The sequence below is a fragment of the Seriola aureovittata genome, chromosome 4 (assembly GCF_021018895.1).
Source record: "Seriola aureovittata isolate HTS-2021-v1 ecotype China chromosome 4, ASM2101889v1, whole genome shotgun sequence".
NCBI lineage: Eukaryota > Metazoa > Chordata > Actinopteri > Carangiformes > Carangidae > Seriola > Seriola aureovittata.
Window position 1 is genome coordinate 30,775,128 of NC_079367.1, and position 15,081 is coordinate 30,790,208.

The 15,081-nt window shown below is 39.4% G+C and overlaps 1 protein-coding gene across 3 annotated transcripts in view; it reads left to right on the forward strand.

The window, feature by feature from the left end:
• The window catches only part of LOC130167604 (interleukin-1 receptor accessory protein), a 35,697-nt gene extending 20,923 nt beyond the window's left edge, over positions 1 to 14,774 (forward strand). For 2 of the 3 annotated variants that reach the window (XM_056373955.1, XM_056373954.1), the window contains exons 9-13: positions 3,754 to 3,880; positions 5,036 to 5,184; positions 5,539 to 5,682; positions 8,620 to 8,763; positions 11,219 to 14,774. In XM_056373955.1, the coding sequence (XP_056229930.1) occupies positions 3,754 to 3,880; positions 5,036 to 5,184; positions 5,539 to 5,682; positions 8,620 to 8,763; positions 11,219 to 11,667 (1,013 nt within the window). In that variant the 3' untranslated portion in view covers positions 11,668 to 14,774. Of the gene's footprint in view, positions 1 to 3,753; positions 3,881 to 5,035; positions 5,185 to 5,538; positions 5,683 to 8,619; positions 8,764 to 10,128; positions 11,052 to 11,218 lie in introns of those variants that run through there. The other variant, XM_056373956.1, reaches the window with a different exon arrangement.
• The last annotated feature ends 307 nt before the right edge of the window (positions 14,775 to 15,081 follow it).

A 15,081-nucleotide genomic window follows, 5' to 3' on the forward strand; every position in this document is an offset into this window, starting at 1 on the left:
TATCTGTGGCCTCATAACACATGTTGGGAATATAATAGCTGGAGAACTGAACTCTTAGAGCTTTATGAAGGTATATGAGGTCTCACTTCTCTCCTCTTCTTCAGCTCTAAATGACGAGAGGGGAGTTCCATCATGTGAGTCGTTAGTGTCTGTGACAGTTTCCCCTGCCACTGTTGGCAAACCACACCAGCTCCCCACACTACCATGCAACTCACATGCCACATGTTAGCCAGGTAGCTTGCTACTGCTAGTTGCACACACTAAACTACATTTAACACCTTAGCAAGTTCCCTGTACTATTTTTTTCCCTATAATACACACGTTTTGAGTTGCGCACACACACACACACACACACACACACACACACACACACACACACACACACACACACACACACACACACACACACACACCATTTTTAGTTAATTTTTTTTAATTGTTTAAAGGTTGAAGGCCAGTGTTGAAAATTAATTTTGTTTCTAGTCTTACCACAGCACTTCCTGGTTCCGGGCAGTGTCAAAGGACCTGAGCATGGCGTCGAGCCGGCTTTTGTAGTGCCTGAGGGAATTAGGAGCGTGCTCAGTCCATCCCACTGCACCGTGCCCGTTGATGGGGGTGTTGGATGTGATTGTTTCTGTGTCCCTAGTTTGCGATATTGGGTGAATTTTGTGAAGATGCCTGTAATGTGGGTTTGAAAATGTAAATATATTATTGTATGGGTTTCTGAGATGAGAAACGGCCTTTGGCCCTTAATTGATTATTTATTTAATTCCATTAGAAGATGGTATGGTCCAGGGGAGGGGCCTATTCTATAAAATGGAGGGAGGTCTACACTGCCGGGGCAGTTAGAGGAGGGCTGTGCAGCGGGTCAGACTGATTGAGGGCTGCATTTTCATGTTGTTTTGGGATTGTCTGGGGAAAAAAGGACAATAAAACCTTTCATTTTTTTTGCACTGAACTGACTTTGTCATGCTTCCTGTCACCGACATTTACGAGTAAAGTAGAGTTTTCCAGTCAGCCTTTTCGCCAACCTACCCTCACTCAGGCCAGAGTGTGACAGTGTCACTTGAGTCATGGTGTGGATGAGTGTTTTAATTGTTTGGGGAATGATCTCAAGACTGTGTTGTAAGCGTCTGACAGGTGCCTTTCAGATGAGAGGTGAAACGTCTTCAAGAACCTCCAGCAGGACCAGTGTCTTTGTAAAGTCTTAGAGAGATCGTGACCTGGAGACTCAGAATCTCCACAAACCTGTGAACTGAACACACACAGTATTTACTGTTTACCACAGAGAATCTCTACAGAAGCACAGAGAAGCTCAGTGTTGAGTTCACTATTCAACAGTGAGGCTTTAACAGAGAAGCTTTAATCAAAAATATTTTTTTTGATTGACTAATTAGCTCAGCCTCTGAGCACATCAGTCGACCAGTGACTGCAGTGCATCCATTCCTCAGTTCCAGCTGTTACAGTTAGATCCTGTATTTTCTTCCTCCTCCTCCACCTGCAGCTGGACCCTCAGGACATAAAGCTGCCGTGTCAGTGACGGAGAGGCAGAACATCCTTTGCCAACAACTTCTTGTAAATTGGTTTTCCTGAGAGCAGCTTCAAAAGCTTCTACATTCACAAAGTTAATCATCCTTACAGAATTAGTCGAGGCTGCAGGAGTTCGTCCCATAAAACAGAACAAGCCGTTAACAGTGTGTAGGGAAGCACTCATCCTGTGAAGACACACACACACATGCACACACACCATCAAACCGCATATACACATGCAATGAATATTACTGCAGATGAAAGTGAACAGTCAGTGAACAGCAGGATTACACTCACCAGCCTGTGTTCACTTGATAAATATTTCAAGGAAACGTATTATAGCTGACAGGACTTCATGTACAGATGCTCTTCACTGTTTGATGCTTTATTATTTTTATCAGTGACAACCGCTTCATTAACCTCCATTTAAGACCTAAATATACAGTATCACCTGTTTTATCTCATGGTAAAAAAATTATAAAAAACTATCACACAGTGGTATCTTCTGCTACAAAAAAAGGTTCAAAACCTCTTCTGTTACATTAGATCACTTCATTAAAAACCAGTTTGGTTTTTGAAACACAGTGACAAATAACAACAGGACACAATTGAGACAGACAGATCACAGCAGACAAAACAATCCTGTCCTTTAAAAAACGAGCCCGTAGGTCGTCTGTGCAGCAGGTTATTATGACCCATAGTTAGGTTTTGATGCTAGGCGACATCTAGTGTTCATAGTAGTTATGACAGGAGCAAAGGAAAAAGTGCGGTGACATAGTATAAAGAGAGACAAAGTCCACGTCAGGAGGAGGCTGTGGTGAATGGATGAATATGACACAGGAGAGTGGTGTTCGATTCCCATGTGAAACCAGCAGTTTATATTGTTTCTATTATCCATGACTGTTCAACAAAATTAAGCACGTTTGTTATATTGTAACCATGACAACAAAGACCATCTAATGTTGAAGAAGTACTTATTTTAACCCAAACCGCCATCTTGTCCTAAACCTAACCAAGTCATTACTGTTATTATAGTAACCATGGCAACAAAGGTTCAGTACGCCTGCCACCGTAGGGGCGCTATTTCAGGAGACACTGCTATGAGTCATACCAGAGGGGTGAAAAGAAAGACCTGTGTGGTTGGTTAGGTTGGAGGAGCTGTTGGAGTCGAACTATCCACAAAATTTAAAAGCAAATCAACCACAAAATGACTAATATTAAAAATGAGACGCAAAATGACCCCAAAGCCACAAAAAGACACAAAACAATTCCAACAATGCACAACTCAACTACAAAGACACAAAAAAACTATAAAAAGACAAACAAACATAACATAGACACAAAACAACCACAAAGAGACACAAAACAACCACAAAGAGACACAAAACAACCACAAAGAGCCACAAAACAACCACAACCACAAAGAGACACAAAACAACCACAAAGAGACACAAAACAACCACAAAGAGACACAAAACAACCACAAAGAGACATAAAACAACCACAAAGAGACATAAAACAACCGTACAATACAGGTCTATTATACACTGGTAACACATTTTTTACCCTCTGGGGTTCCTCGCGTCCAAAAAGGGACACACAAAGAAAATGCTATAAAATCATCATATATCAATATTTTTTTCTGCTTTTTTTGCATAAATCTCTTAAACCACTTCAGTTCTGCTCAAACCTACCAAATGTTTATTAGTTTTCAGGATTTAAACCCTTTAAATGCCAGTTTGAAGACATATCTGCTTTGTTGTTTTATTAAAAAAAACAAGACAGAATATGAGATATTTCCCACATAATACATGATGGAGGGATGTCACATTGTTTTATATCAGAGTCTTTTATATCAAGACATTTCTCAAAAGCAGAATATGATCAGGGTGACTTTTGAACACTGGAAATAAATCATGTACTCATCCCGGCAGTAGCCCCCGTGGCACTCAAAATTTCCCTGGAATTTTCTAGTTACATCTGTAAGTCACATATATGGGTTTTGTCGCCCTATATTACATGTGAGTTACACAACCACAAAGAGACACAAAACAACCACAGACTCAAAACAAAATGAAGACAGAGCAACTTACTGTTTCTTTTTTTTTTTTTTTAAGTAATTCCTTGAAACAGCTGCTCACTGTAGGTTTTATCAAACACACTGGAGAAGATGGTGCACTTAAGTATCTGAGGTCTAATTGTGTATATTTCTCTCCCCCTCAGACACAGAGGTGCGCCTGGTGTGCAGAGGCGTGCTCCCCTACCTGAACTCTTCCTGGGAGATCTGGTGGACGGTCGATGGGAAGACGCTGGATAAACTGGCTGACCAGCGCTTCACCAACAGCAACAGGTAGAAAGAAAACATCTCTATCTCCAGGCTGAGATTTTGTCTCATTGTGAAGGATGGGTAGATATAATATAATTTTACTGTATGAAATTCATTGCTGCTGTTTGTGATTTTCTTTTGGATCTGCTGGAGCAATGGATGAAACAAATCTGTATGTGAATGTGTCTTTAATAATAATCAATTAATTAGTTTATCAATACGAAATTTAATACTAAACAGGCTTGAATAGCTCAAACTTGGACATATGACTCAATATCAATAAAAGGCCTGCATTATATATCCTAATTCAGTAAAAGTACAGACACATTATCAGCAAACTGTAGTTACAGTCTCACAGTAAAAGCACTTCCTCTAATAACAGTATCACAGTAAAAGTACTTCATGTAGGTACTCTATCAAAGTAGAAGTACTTCATGTAGTTAGAGTGTCACAATAAAAGTACATCCTGTAGTATCACAGTCAAAGTACTTCCTGTAGTTACACTATCACAGTTAAAGTACTTCCTGTAGTTACACTATCAAAGTAAAAGTACTTCATGTAGTTAGAGTGTCACAATAAAAGTACTTCCTGTAGTGACAGTACCACAGTAAAAGTGCTTCATGTTGTTACAGTATCACAGTAAAAGTACTTCCTGTAGTGTCACAGTAAAAGTACTTCATATAGTTACAGTCCCACAGTAAAAGTACTTCATGTTGTTACAGTGTTACAGTAAAAGTACTTCCTGTATTGTCACAATAAAAATACTTCATGTAGTTACAGTATCACAGTAAAATTACTTCCTGTGGTTATGGTATCACAGTAAATGTACTTCTAAAGTAACTATAACTAAACTAGTAACTATATTTGTCAAATACTGTGTAGTGGAGTACAAAGTAAAATATCTCCATCTGAAATGAGGTCAAGCAGAGGTATGATGTAGAATAAAATAGAAATACTCACGTAAAGTACAAGTACTTCACAACTACACTTAAGTACAGTGCCTGAGTAAAAGTACTTAGTTACTAACTCGTGTTCAGAGAGCTTTTTGTAGGTCTCCACAGATTAAATGCAGGGTCAAACACACAGGATTTATTGGATATAAATCTTCCTGGAGGTCCTGCGTGACTCTGACAGTCTGTGTTTTATTTAGAAATATACGAGGTCTTTGTGTGTTTGCAGTCTGTTGACTTATTACTACGGGGACCGGACAGAGGAGAGCGTGCTGGTGATCAAGGACTTCCAGTCTGAGGACCTGAACAGAGAGTATAACTGCTCGGTGAGGAACGACCGAGGCTTCGAGACCCGCAGAGCTCAGCTGGAGGAGGAGGGTGAGTAAAAACACATACGTCAGCCTCTGATGTGTGAAGCTGGAGTCAATAAATATGTTCCCGCCCTCTCTGTTGCAGTGTCACATGATACTGACACATTTTGGTAAATGCTCCTGTTAGTCGTCACAGGTCAGCTTCATCTCTGTGCTTCTACTTTGCTGTTTTTGTGACCTTCAGCACTTCCTGCTGATGTTTCACAATAAAACACATTATAATGACATTAATCTTGACTTACAGTTTTATTACAGATGTACACATAAGCTGATTATTTGCTTAATGAGACAGAACCTTCCTATATTACTGTGGAACAGTTGTTAAACATCAGGTGTGTCTCGTTGTGTCTCGTTGTGTCAGTGTCGCTGCCGTCGATGGAGCTGGGTTGTGGTCTTGGTGTGACCCTAGTCCTCATGCTGCTTCTCTTCGTGGTTTATCACGTCTTCTGGTTGGAGCTGCTGCTGCTCTATCGCTCCTGGTTCGGCACTGATGAGCGACACACAGGTGAGCAACAGCAAACCTCCAAACCTCGGTCAGGTGCATGGTCCATTAACTTGCTTGGATGAAAAGCCTCTGAGGTCTTTGATGATGACTGTAAACTCTCAGGTAGAAGCTGGTATTCATGGGAACAGTTGGTTGTATCACAGTATTCTCTCATTGTGTTTTATATTATTATTTTGTTGTGTGCCATTTTAGTCCGTATCCTTTCATGATTTGCTGCTACAGTTTGGTTAACTGGTAGGTGTTACCAGGTTAAAAAAAATTGTGACACTCACAGTTAAATAGTCTTATTATTTAATATGGGGCAATCAACAAACACATTTCGGCTACAAGCCGCTATCAGCTTTAAGTCAGCTTAAGAAAAAGTAGCAGATCAGCTTGATGAGGTACATCTGTGACTGAACCAGGCAGAAACTGAATCTTCATAGGGGGAGGTGTGGCTACACATCAGCAACACATATCCTACATAGAGGAAACGATAATTATAGAAACCATAAGAACCATCTATGCTGAAAAAATGTGCCAAAACTAAGAATGTGACTAAAGGACAAAGGTTCATAGGGACAAACATACTTTGACCGACAAGGGCAAATGTGCTGCAACAGCCCAAAACACTATTAAGAGAAACGAGCTGCAAATTCAGAAAACGCTGCAGATTCAAAAACACATGTGAAAATACGAAACAAATACAAGAACAGAATTTCAGCTCATTTCTCTTAATGTGTATGTCGTAAAGTGTTTTGGGCCCCTGCAGCGTGTTTCCCTTATAGGCCACCGTAGACACAGCATACAAAGATTAAAGACAGAGAATTTGAATCTATGTTTAGATACTCAAAAAATATAAATGAAATGATGAGAGAATTTTTTTTTCAACCACAATAAACAACATTACAGTATATCTAAAGAATCTGAATTTAGCGAGCACAAATGGGTTGTAGAAAATGTAGAGCTATGTGTCCATGTTAACTAGTTTGAAGAAAAAAATATATGTATATATATATATATATGCAAGAATAGTTAAATATGTAGAAATTATTTAGAAAAGTTAGATATGAAAAATTATTAAAAAAAATTTAAAAAACTTTAGCAACTAATAGCAACTAATTTAAATCAATACAAGAGAACCTAATAAAATTGTCAGAAATACAAAACCAAAAGTGATGGACAGAATATACAAAAGGAATACTGGTGGGGTGGGGCTCCCCATAGAAAGTTTATGGGAAACAGTTCAGCACCAATTTATCAAACTCGTTCAAACCTTTTAGGCTCTCAGTTTGCGATGTATGAAACCAGCTTTTTGTTTGATTGAAAAAGGGCAGAAGAAGAACATCCTCTGGAGGACAGGTAATGAAAGTGTGGTGTTGTTTTTGCCGTGTCACCTGAACCACCTCAGTCTTTACATCCTGATCTTAAATGACTTGTGTTTAGTGATGATCTTTCCTGTCTGGCTGCTGTCACAGCATTTACATTATTAAAGCCAGTATCAGTGAAACAGGAGAAAGTGTAATTTCTTGAGCCCTGTTGGCAGATTTATTCAAACTGTGAGACACTGTGGACGGAGCAGCTGCCAGCTGAAGCATTTCCACTGCACAGTTTTATAACGAAGCCTTTAACTCTGAAAATCACACATCACCTCCACTGAATGCCAGTAAAATTTAACAATTGGCTGTAAAGGTTTTACCGCTCACATTTATTTTTTTGTCAAAGGTAACACAACATCATGAGGCAATGCAGCACCAGCACGGCTCTCACTGATGTTGGTGCTTTCAAGGACACTCCAACATCTGAGAACTGAGATTCAGCTGCTCTGTTTTCACACAAAATTAGACCAAACTCACATTATCTTATTCAACTGGAACTTTTTATTTTTATTCCTCTGCACCAGCGACAGTCAGAGCCAGAGGCATTTTGTTTTCAGGTTGCCTATCTGTTCCATTCTCATGGACACAATATCCTAGTAACGCCTTGAGGGAATCTTCAAATTTGGTACAAATGTCCACTTGGACACAAGGATGAAATGATTAGATTTTGGTGGTCAAAGGTCAATGTCACAGAGACCTCACAAAATACTTTTTAGCCATTTATCTTATTTTATATTTTAGCCAACAAATGGTTCATATTGTATATGACTCACGGGGATGTAACCTGAAACTAGTCTGAGTCGAGGAGGCAGACAACCACCACCAGGAGGTGATTGTAGTTTATATACTGTCTTGTGGCATCCAAAATATGGATGTTCTTACTGTATGTGCACAGTGTTTCTCTCAGTGTTCATGTTTGTGTGTTATTGACCGTCCTCCGGATGAGCTCCTCCATCAACCTGCCTTGCAGTTCAGTGATTTTTAACAATCCAATATGAATGATCAAATGTTGCAGTTTCCATGAACACAGCATCACGTTTCAGCCTCCACTCACAGCTGCAGTGTCACATGATGGAAATGTGACTTTAAAAAGTTGAGCAAACACTGCTGTGATGGCTGATCCATCTCTTTAGCAGGTTTCTGTCTCTGCAGGTTGATCTTTGTAGACATGAACCAGAACCAGCAGCAGCTGTTTCCTGCAGGGAGGAGAGTCAATCTGAAAACTGATGCAGGACTCACAAAACGATCTGAAGGGATGTGAAGGTTTTGTGCAGGATTTGTACCTGAAGCACTTAAATATGGAAACAAAATGGTGCTAGTTTGGACGTGCATGATGGGAACACACACTGTAGTGAACTCAAGTGAACCTTTAAGTTGAAAGGAAACTGTTTTATCTTGATGATGACATTCACATCACAGAGGTGCTGACTTGTTTCCTGTGCAGATAATGACATGGAAACTTACATATCAAACAAAAATGTTCTTTCCAGAGTCAAACATGATAAAATAAAACATAAAACATGATGTTTCCTCTTTTAATCAGTCGATCGCGTGTGTGTGTGTGCGTGTGTGTGTTTAGATGATAAAGAGTACGACGTGTACATCTCGTATGCGAGGAACAGTGAGGAGGAGCAGTTTGTTCTGACGACGCTGCGCAGAGTCCTGGAGAACGAGCTCGGATACTCAGTGTGTATCTTTGACAGAGACAGTCTGCCGGGAGGGAGTGAGTACACAAACATACTGCAGTACTACACACACATACTGCAGTACTACACACACATGCTGCAGTACTACACACACATACTGTAGTACTACACACACATACTGCAGTACTACACACATATACTGCAGTACAACACACATACTGCAGTACTACACACACATACTGCAGTACTACACACACATACTGCAGTACTACACACACATGCTGCAGTACTACACACACATACTGTAGTACTACACACACATACTGCAGTACTACACACATATACTGCAGTACAACACACATACTGCAGTACTACACACACATGCTGCAGTACTACACACACATACTGTAGTACTACACACACATACTGCAGTACTACACACATATACTGCAGTACAACACACATACTGCAGTACTATATACACATACTGCAGTACAACACAAATACTGCAGTACTACATACACATACTGCAGTACAACACACATACTGCAGTACTACACACACATACTGCAGTACTACATACACATACTGCAGTACTACACACACATACTGCAGTACTACACACACATACTGCAGTACAACACACATACTGCAGTACTACACACACATACTGCAGTACTACACACACATACTGCAGTACAACACACATACTGCAGTACTACACACACATACTGCAGTACAACACACATTCTGCAGTACTACACACACATACTGCAGTAAAACACACACATACTGTAGTACTACACACACATACTGCAGTAGTACACACATACTGCAGTACAACACACATACTGCAGTACTACACACACATACTGTAGTATTACACACACATACTGCAGTACTACACACACATACTGCAGTACAACACACACACACACACACATACTGCAGTACTACACAAACATACTGCAGTACAACACAAACATACTGCAGTACTACACACACATACTGCAGTACTAAACACATACTGCAGTACTACACACACATACTGCAGTATTACATACACATACTGCAGTACAACACACATACTTCAGTACTACACACACATACTGTAGTACTACACACACATACTGCAGTACTACACACACATACTGCAGTACTACACACACATACTGCAGCACAACACACACTACAGAACAACACACACATACTGCAGTACAATACGAACAATACTTCACACTCTGTGGAAGTACACTCATACTCTAGTACACACTCTTTAAACACAGTACACACATAATACACTCATGTACTGCAGCACATGCACTCACATACTAAAGTACACACTCTGATACTGTGGTACTGTAGTAGAATACAGTGTTACACCAACAATTACACTTGTTTTTTTCCCCTGCTTCTGCTAATATTCCTGTTGCTCCTACTAGTGCTACTACCTGTAGTATTACTGCCAGTAGTCTTGTTACCTCTACTGCTGTTGCTACGACTACTTCTAATACTGATACTCCTACAACGGTTAACTACTGTTAAAACTTATCCTCCCCCTTCTACTACTGCTACTGCTGTTCCTTTACTTCTGCTACTACTTAAAGCTAGCTACTAGTATTGTAGTTGTTGTTTTTATAGAGCGGTGTATATTTAAGATTGAAATCCACATCATATCTGTACTGGTATAAAAACAGTACGGAGTGTTGACGGTTCATTTGTACACAAGCACAGACTGTCCTGTCAGTGTGTTAATGATGCAACAAGACAAGACAAAACAGACACAGAAACAAATAAACAAAAGAATAGAAAAGGGGGGATTCTGACCTGGGTTGACATTTCTCCAAAGATTTCTGTTCTTGTCCATCACTGCATATATGACCTTTCTCAATTTTACAAAAGACATGATGTCCTGAAACCATGAAGACGGGGTTGGACTGTGGATTATTTTGGACATCACCTTGAAATAATCAAAAACTGTGCAACATTGAGAATGAATAAAACATGGGGCTTAAACTGAAAGAAGGAGAAGAAGCATGAGACCTAAGTCCATGTTGGTGTAAAGAAGAGTTTGTATGAGTCAATAGTTTCTTTCCTCCACTTCACTGTAAAGTTGTTCTCTCACAGCTCATGTTCCCAAGCAGCTCCTGCTCTATACAAGGAGTATTTATCAAAAATAATGAGCTGATCATAGATCCAGGAAATGATTTATACTACTACTCCTGCTACGAGGTCACCTATGACTCCTGCTTATATACTCACTCTACTACTACTACTACTACTACTACTACTACTAACACTACTAGTAGTACTACTACCACTACTACTCCTACTACTAGTGCCACATTTTTTTACTCCTGCTACTATTCCTGCTATGAAGGACAGGTGAACCAAGAAAAGACACACACAGACAGGAACACAGTCCATCCATCCATCCATCCATCCATCCATCCATCCATCCATCCATCCATCCATCCATCCATCCATCCATCCATCCATCCATCCACCATTAACCCTCCTCTCTCCCTGCAGCCATCACAGATGAGACTCTGAGTTTTGTGGCTCGTAGCCGGCGCCTCCTGGTGGTTGTTAGCCCAGGCTACGCCTCTAAGGGCTCCCAGGCACTGCTGGAGCTGAAGGCTGGCATCGATGGCATGGCATTGGACGGGCACCTGCGGGTGATCCTGGTTCAGTACAAGCCAGTCCAGAGGAAGGGCTGGGTCAGGGAGCTGAGGAGAGCCCGGGTGGCCCTGGCACTTGTCCGATGGCAGGGAGACAAATCCAGAGAGCTGACGTCCCACTTCTGGAAGAGACTGAGGGTAGAGTTACCTGTGAGGAGGGTTAGCAGCAGGGATGAGGAGGAGGACAGTAAGGAGGTGGCTCTGATGAGGCTGCACAGTCAGAACAGCACAAACTCCCAGACAGGCCTCATCACCACCACCGTCAAAGATCCACAGAAAGTCTTCAACTGTTCAGCATAGCCATGACGGAGGTCAGCAGCTACATGTGTCCTAAAACGTGTTTGCTGTCTCAACAGAACTATACAGACATGTTAAAGGACACGATTAGTTTCATCACCTTCTATCATCTACAGATCTACAGAAAGCCTCCTGTTTCCCTGGTTCAAATGAGGGTGTTAGCTACGTGATGTTTCTAACAAGATACCAGTGCAGTGTCTGAGACTCATTCATGTCAATATTTTTCCATAAAACCTTTCATTTCATTTAACGACAAGAATAAAAGTATACAGCCAAGTTATTAATACATATAATAATCTATATTAACAACATCAGCATCAGCATGTAAAAATGCTCTCGATGGTAATGACAGCATGTTGAAATTAAGCAGGTTCAATGCTTAATTCGTCTCAGCATCTTAGTTAGCCAGTTAGCATGATAATTAGCATTAAGCACTACAGTTGAGGCTGATGGGGATGTCTTGGCTTCTCTAGGTATTTGGTTATAAACCAAAGTTTTGGACAAATTTAAATTTTGACCTGATGATGGCACTAGATGGAAGGTCGGGGATGAAACGTATTTACAATTCATTCTCTCAGACCATGAATGTGTGTACCAAATTGTGTGTACCAAATTTCACGACAATCAATCCAAGAGTTTTTTAGATATTTAAATAAAAAACGAAAATGTCAAGCTCATGGTGGTGCTAGAGAATAAGTCAGTTGATCACCAGAATTAGCAGGATTCATCGTCAGGGGACCATGAATGTCTATACTAAATTTCATCACAAAAGTCAAAGTAATACAAGAATTATCATTATCATTGTTCATACAACAACTGTAATGGTTAATAAGTAGAAGTGCTAGCCTTTGACCAGGTTTTTAAACAGTAAGTGATATGGGAAATGACCCTAGAATGTAATTGACATGTAATCACGCATGAACCTAAAATTTTAAAAATTTAATATGATGTACTTTTTTCACCTGAGCCTTGAAAGAAAGTTTGGAATCAATAAGAACTCAGAGGTTTACACAGAGATATCTGGTTCTACACAAGAACTTTTTGCTTAGTGTTTTAGATACATGTAGACACATTACCTTAACCATGCTATTCCATAAACCATCAAATTTGTGAGTTCATAGGCAAATTGTGTCATGCTGCTACCATGTACATAAATGACAGTGTCATCTGCATACATTTGGATGTTTGTGTCTCATTAGCTCAAAGCACCCCCATCAAGGCTGCAGTGTTCATTATAACCATAATATGACAAAACATTTAGCTATTCTAGCCTGGTTGCAGTGTTTGGATGAACTGGCTAAAGTGGTACTGAATGTTTTTTTTTAAGCCTGGAGTTTGGGTTTACCTTTAGGCAAAAGCAACCAACCACAGCAGTTGATAGGTGGAGACACCTGTCAATCAAGTGAAACTAAAGCCATGTTTAGACCATAAAGTACCTGGAACTTTTAGTTCTGACAAATTGTGTCCCATATATATTCAACAGCCCACAGGACACAGCATTTTATTTACAAATATGTGACGATCCTGTACGGGTGACAACCCTAGCCACTCTGGTCGTTGTGGTCCTATAAGTCCTGTTTCAGTTTTTTTTACCTTCTCCGGGACCTGTTTCGCAGTGTTGAAAATGTGTTTGCTTGCTCGCTCACTCACTGTGGACTTTTTAAAATCGTGGATGAAATAAAATGCAGCTAGTACTGAAATGTTCAGCACTGCAGACCACACCCACCAAAGTTCCTGAACCTTTGGAAAGTACTACCCCCCCGACTAGGTACCGGGGGAAAGTTCCTGTGGTGAAAACATGGCTCAATATATATCTTTTTACACCAAGACACATTAGAAGAAGTGAGTAACTCCGCTCATAAAGTCGGAATAAAATATTTTTTACGTCTTTCCATGAAATGATTGTGACAATGTGATTTATTTCATTTCACCTGGGTAATTGGGACACATAATGTAATCATTGCACCTGGTCAAAAGTGATTATTGATGCATTTAAAGAGGAATAAACAGAGGATTGTGTCTGAAAACAAAATTATTCCAACTTTATGGGCAACAGTATATAAGGATTAACACCCTAATGGAAAGGAAAGAATTTTGGTTGTTTGGTTGTTTACATGTATCTTTGGATAAACAGAGGTGTTTGATAACAGGAAATTTTAGCTGTTGGTAGCACTAGAGGAAAGGTCAGGGGATCAGTTAAGTTAGGAGCATTCATTCTCAGGGAACCACAAATATCCGAACCAAATATCATCCCAATCAAGATATTTCACCCTGGACCAAAGTGTTGGACTGACTGATGGGCAGTTCAATCCCTAATCTCACAACCTCAGTTTACCTTAATATATATTGACTGTTAGAGAAGGTCTTAATGGAGTAAGGAAAACAAATTCAGAGATTATTGTGTCTTGTGGGAAAAACTGTGATGTATTGCATCTCTAGAGAGATGTTTTGGAGTTTTCTCAACAACTTGAATAAAGTGAGTTTTTTTCTTAAAGCTCCAACTAGCGAAAATTACAGGAACTGCTTTTTAATGCACTTTAACACTCAGCTGCGATGGTTGCTTGGCTGGTTAGATTTTTTCCTAATAATGTTTTGGGGACATCCAGTGGAACATAAGCCAACACAGATGTGAAGTTGGGTGTCACCTGCAAAGAGGGAGATTTACAATATAATATCCAACAGACTTTAAAAACACCACAGTTATAAAATGTTACAGAGGAAACACAGACCCATGGAGGAGGGATCTATGCACTGCAATTTTCAAATATTAGTTTTATTAGAGAAAAAAAAATGTATTTACAGAATAAAACCTGCCTGATCATTACTTTAAAATGTTGCAATTACTCTGCACTTCTGTATTTTTTTTATTTCATTTTATTGCACTGCTTTCACTTTTATACATTCAATATATCAATAATAAATCAACTGTAAGATATAATCTTCTTTGAAAATATGCAATATGCTATTCATCTTTAACACTCAAAAAACAGTATTATGGGATATAATAATGGGAGAATACATCCTGCATGATGTCATGCTTTAATGTGTTTAAGCAGTTTACAGCATTTCATTTTTTTGTTGTTTATTCAATAAATGACTTTTTCTTCTAATGCTATGTCATCATCATCATTCATGTCATTGTTTTTCATTCCATTTGCACAAATACCCACATACATGCAGTTAGGATCACAATGCATATAATGAAAATATAGTTAATACAATTATTATTTTCTGTCTAGAAGTTTAATGTGAAATAACAGATTATTTCTAGAGGTTCAATTTTCATTTTAAAATAAATTGGTAATAGAGAGTTTAGTTTAATCTGCACCTGCACTTGCTTCACCACAGTATGATCATGTTAACATGGTTAAAAAAAATCTTAACTCACACTACACGTACTGCCTCTTTGCTGAGCTT